Raw genomic sequence first — 5725 nt, 5'->3', positions numbered from 1 at the left:
CACAAATGTTCAGTATGCCTATAGACAATTTTCAAATCTTGGCGGTCAAGGATATGCCCGGTGTAACCATGGTTGCCAACCGTCCCGATTTTTGCGGGACATTCACGATTTTTAGATTTTTTCCCGCGTCCCGATCAAAATTTATGCGGGACATATTTTTCCTGGGACATAAGGAAATTACCAATTTATCTCTTTCTTCAATAAATTATATAAATGTTAAAACTTTAACAATTTATAATCAACGACAAAATGCTTCATTCGTTATTGAGTAAATAGCAATAATCTATTAGTATATTTAGATACTATGGAATTTGAACATTATAGTTGTTTATAACTGTAATATCTAACAAATTACCAAGATATACGTATATTGTAGATATGTTTATTTTATCTGTATAGTAATCAGTAATATAGCGTTTTATTATTATGGTATAATACGCTGTATTGCCATCTTCAGTTACGCGGTGCTTACGGTGATGTGATGACAGTATAATTTGTGCTTAGTATATTGTATAATAATTCGTTCGATTAATATTGTATTTAGCTTATTTATATTCGTCCGTGCATTTTTCGATTTAAGTACTTTTTATTGGTGTACTGTTACTGTGTGTGCATATGTTATATAATAATGAGTGACTCTGAAGAACAAAATATTACTCATACTCCACCAAAAAAGGTAAAACGTCTTTGTACTTTTCGTGATGTATGGTTAAGTTCATATACTTGGTTTAGAAAATCAGAAAATAACAATTTGTATGGTAATTGTAAGCTATGTAAGAAAGACTTTTTAATTACTCATGGCGGTAAATCTGATGTGCAACACCATGCAAATAGCGTTTTCCATAGACAAAAAGAAAATTCTAGTAAACAATTATGTACAATAAATTCATTTTTTGTTACCAAAAATACTTCGGAAAGTCAATAAGTTAATTTGGCGGAAGTTTCTAAAATTTTTCATAATATAAAACATAACTTATCTTATAATTCTCTTGATTGTGATTTTAAGTTGCTTCCTAAAATATTTTCCGATTCAAATATAGCCAGTAAAATATCTTGTGGTCGTACTAAAGCTGAAGCTATAGTACAAAATTTACTTGGGCCGAAAGCAGAAGAAATTATAGTTAATGCCTTACAGAATATTTCTTACTTTTCAGTTGCTACCGATACATCTAATAAAGGAAATAGAAAAATGTATCCAATTGTAGTTCAATATTTTTGTCTGCAAACTGGATGTCAAATAAAATTATTAGATTTTTTTGAACAAGCCTGCGAAACTGCTGATGGTATAAGTAATTCAGTTCTATCAACTTTGGAAAAATATAATATTAATATGTCAAAAGTATCAGCATTTAGTGCCGATAACACAAATTCTAATTTCGGGTGTCGTAGATCAGCATTTACACTTTTACAATCACATAATAAGAATATTTTTAAGTCGGGTTGCTTTTCACACGTAGTGCTCAATACTTTTCGAAAAGCTTTAGATGGTCTCGATTTTGATGTAGAAACTTTGGTGCTGAAAATATATGCACATTTTTCTGTATCAGCATCCAGACGCGAAGATTTAAAAGAATTTGTTTTGTATGCTGAGTTAGAATGTCAAGAATTAGTTAAACATTGTCCTACTAGGTGGTTGTCAATTGGCCCAGCTGTCCAAAAAATTCTCAAGTTTTATCCTGCCTTGATATCTTATTTTATATCTCTTGGCGAAGACTGTCCAAATCAATTAACAAAACTTTTATTTTTTGAAGAAGACGAGTCAGAAATTGAACATTTATTTAAAAAACCAAGTATTTACTTATATTTTTGTGCCAATGTTATTATTATGTTTGAAAAAGCAAGTAAATTACTTCAAAAGTCTGAGACGAGTTCCCCCGAGATATTTTATATTATGAATGAGTTAAAAACTAATATTTCAACTCGTATAAATGAACAGTTCTATGGCTCAAATTTCATCACATGTAAGAATAAATTATCAGTATCTAATATAAATACTATAAAAAAAGACTTTGATATGTTCTACAACACTGCATTAACTTATTTGTCTAATCATTTTGATTATGAATATTCGCCACTAAAATTTTTAGAACCACTTTGCTTAAAATCAAATTTGTTACTTTATCAAGATATTGCAAAAATAATTGAAGTATTTGGACTAGTTGATGTTATTTCTTTAGATGAAATATTTGAAGAATTTACAATTATCAAGCCTGCTATACCAACTGTTAGCTTAAAAAATAATTTAACTGTTTATGAAAAATGGTTAGAACTTTTATCAATTCAGAAATTAAAAAATTTTGGAATATTATTAGAATTTATTCTAAGTATTCCACCATCTAATTCTCATGTAGAGAGGGTTTTTTCGATGATGAAACTAAAATGGACAGATGTTAGTAATCGTTGTTCAGTGGACTTAATAAAAAATGAATTAATGATAACACTAAATATATTGCCTTCCGCCCTTCCACAAATAGTTCCTGTACTGATTTCGTGAACTTGGTGAAAGATGATACAGCTTTTTTGAATGCCGTGAAGAGCCAGAAAAAATACAATTGGAAAAATGAATAATTTACAATTTATAATTTATAATACTTTTTTTTATTAAAAATTCCGTCTAAAATATTATATTATTATTATTTTATTAATTAATAATTAACATTATGTTTGTTATACAATTTATAATAATAAAGTATATACATATAGAAAGCAAATATATCCGTATTATGTATATATATATCTTATATTATAATATTATGTTATGCTAGAAATGAATGCCTTTATAATATATTAAAACCTGAAAAAAATGTTCTCATATTGGAAAAAAGTCCCGATTTTTTTAACTGGATAGTTGGCAACCCTGGGTGTAACTGTAAACAGCAATACAAGACAAATAAATGAAAGTGTAGGGGTGCACTTAAACTATATACTTATAAATGTCATGAAAGCTTAAGTTGCAAAAAGAAAATTAAAAAAATAGTTAATATTCATAAAATAAATAATTTAAAATTATTAAGATAACAAAAATTGTTCTATACCATTGTAATTGCCCACTGTTCTCTGGTCATTCTGTGCAATGCTTGGGCAAAGTGTATAATTGTCTACATTGTCCATTGAAATTTGGCATTGTATACATTGTCCGGGCATTGTACTACAACGCCCAATTAGACACTTTGACCGTAACATATACTTAATATAAAAACTTAAAACAAGTTGTTTTCTATAAAGTTTCTTTTTAATTTTTATATAATTATGAATGTTAATTATGGTTTAAAAAGAAAGTAGTAATTTTATTATTGTTTGGTATAAAACTTATAGTATAAGTATATAAAAAAATGTTTGCTTAAAATGAGTCAAATGAAAAATGGTGGTAAAAATAATAAAACAGTTTTATAATAAATATTAAATTTAAATAAGATTATGAAAATGTGTAGAGACTATAGAGATTGTCAATAATTATTTTTGCCCCCACGTGAATAGAGTCCCAGTTACGCCTATGCCGGTGAGGGACTTGGATCCGCATTTTCCCTAAGGCACGTTGTAATACACAAAATAGGATCAAGCGTAAATAATGCACGATTGCACTTCCTACTGCATGTGCGATATTATATTATAATCTAACTTTGGACGGACCACTATTTTAATATTATAAATATATAATAACACGGTCATCCAATCGTGGTCGGCAAAGAGCGTGTAGTGTGGCCCTCAAAAATATGGTAACAAAAACGCGCGGTTCGTCGCATGAGCAAGGAATGTCTCATAGTAATATAATAATTTGTTTATCGTTTATGTAACCACTAACCAATATTTAAATAATTAAATGTAATATGTTGTAGGTATGTAACAATATGTATCGTGATCCGCGGGCAGATATTAGGCTGGCACTCTCGAATGAAACAAAACGCCCGGGATACATCTGCAGCGAAGAATATATTGTATGACATTCAACAATTCTGGCAATGGTCGGATCGGCAAGCTGCCAAGGAAATCTCGGTGGGTCAGCTATGAGTAACTTTTTCTTTTTATGATAATGAGAAATGAGTACAAACATGAGTATGGAAATATATAATTTAATGAAACTCAGTGGGCCGATAAACCATGACGGCATGACTATCCTGTATTCCTGTTCAGCGTGGCCAACTCGAAAAAGGACGAAAAGGCAACACGACAGTAGTATGCCACTAAACCATGGTATACGGGATGCGTGGACGGAAATGATTACTTGTCATTGCATAACAACGGCGTGCAAGAACACAGCGAAACGGAACGCAAACAAACATGACATACCACATACAAGCTGATAAAATGTATAAATTCGACGGGAGCACTGCAGTGACGCTCAAGGCGGAATGTGCCACAACAAAATACGAATGCACATTGAAATTAAGATGACACTTACTGCTAAGGCGGACATGTAACAAAAATGGCCATAAACCGTCAGTGCAATTAATAAAATAATACGTGATGCTATAAAAAAAACGGCTGTCGCGACATAGCGACATGGCTGACACTTGGCCGCACACTTGGTCAAGGCAGAAGACGGGACATGACATGTGAATATATTAATATTACGTAGATGTCGTTAATAGTGACATCTTGGCCAGGTGCAACGGCGCGTTCGTCTTAGTTTAAATCCGCGATGACGGGTGTATCACCAGTTGAAGTCACAATGATGCACTACAATTCCTGCGGTGAAATCACGACTTTCCAACTTGATTTTGGTCGGGCCTGCATATTTCAGCTCATTAAAAACTATTGATGCATCCAGTTTGCGCCGGACAGTGACCGGATCTACATAGTATATCATAATATTAAAACTATTATTAAAGTTAAAATATGCACTTTCGGGCCATGCTCTTGTAGCGCTGTCGTCCGACATTTCTTTCTCCATAGATAATATTGTGTACCTACATGGCTACATGGCTACAAATCGATACCCGATATGTGACAACATATATGTGCATTGACCATTGATTATGTTTTTATTTTGAACAATCAACAAACATGTTCTTATATGATTTCATGAAGAACAACGATGATTGTAGTTCTTTAGTTGTGATTTTTCCTAATGATTATATTATGTTCAAAGTTTCCTCCCAAAAACATTCCATTAAAAAAATTCTTTCCGTCTTAATACCTTTTATAGGTAATTCATAGTTATACCTATGATTTATTTTTATAACATTACATTTTTAATTTATTTATCCTATATTAAATTTAAATAATGCAATTAATTAACCAGAAAATATATGTTATTATTTTTATCTCAATCGTCTACCATAATTTATAGCTGTCACCCGCAATATGAATAATTCAGGTATTTTGAAAAATGCCTAGGCATTATGTATACTGCCGACCCATTTTAGGTAATGTAAATAAAACATATGATTTTCAATATTATTTTATAAATAACCTAGGTATTTTATGAAATACCTAGGCGTTATGTAAAATACCAATTTTTTTTAGGCAAAGTAAAAAAACAATTTATTATAATATGTTATAATATTATATTAAGATTCTTATTATATCCCGTCACTTCCTGGAAATCCCCGTCGCAGGCTGAAAAGGAAATGGTGTATTGATCATCTAATTTAATCCTAACAAGTTATGTAATCACATAATAAACATGCTAAGTGCTACTGATGGGTGGCTTCTTATTCACGTAACTCCATAATGTTTTGTTACCCTTATCTCATATATACTTATTGTGCTTAATTGTATAGAT

The 5725-nt window shown here is 30.8% G+C and overlaps 1 protein-coding gene across 1 annotated transcript; it reads left to right on the top strand.

The window, feature by feature from the left end:
- The first annotated feature begins 628 nt into the window (after window positions 1-628).
- Window positions 629-1845, top strand: LOC111028043. The gene is made up of 3 exons (XM_022306578.1): window positions 629-676; window positions 1007-1758; window positions 1839-1845. The coding sequence occupies exons 1-3, from the start codon at window positions 629-631 to the stop codon at window positions 1843-1845; spliced, it is 807 nt and encodes a 268-aa protein (XP_022162270.1).
- The last annotated feature ends 3880 nt before the right edge of the window (window positions 1846-5725 follow it).

Source organism: Myzus persicae, unplaced genomic scaffold (genome assembly GCF_001856785.1).
Source record: "Myzus persicae strain clone G006 unplaced genomic scaffold, MPER_G0061.0, whole genome shotgun sequence".
Lineage (NCBI taxonomy): Eukaryota > Metazoa > Arthropoda > Insecta > Hemiptera > Aphididae > Myzus > Myzus persicae.
Note: the sequence above shows the minus strand (reverse complement) of the source record. Positions and strands in the feature narration are given on the sequence as shown.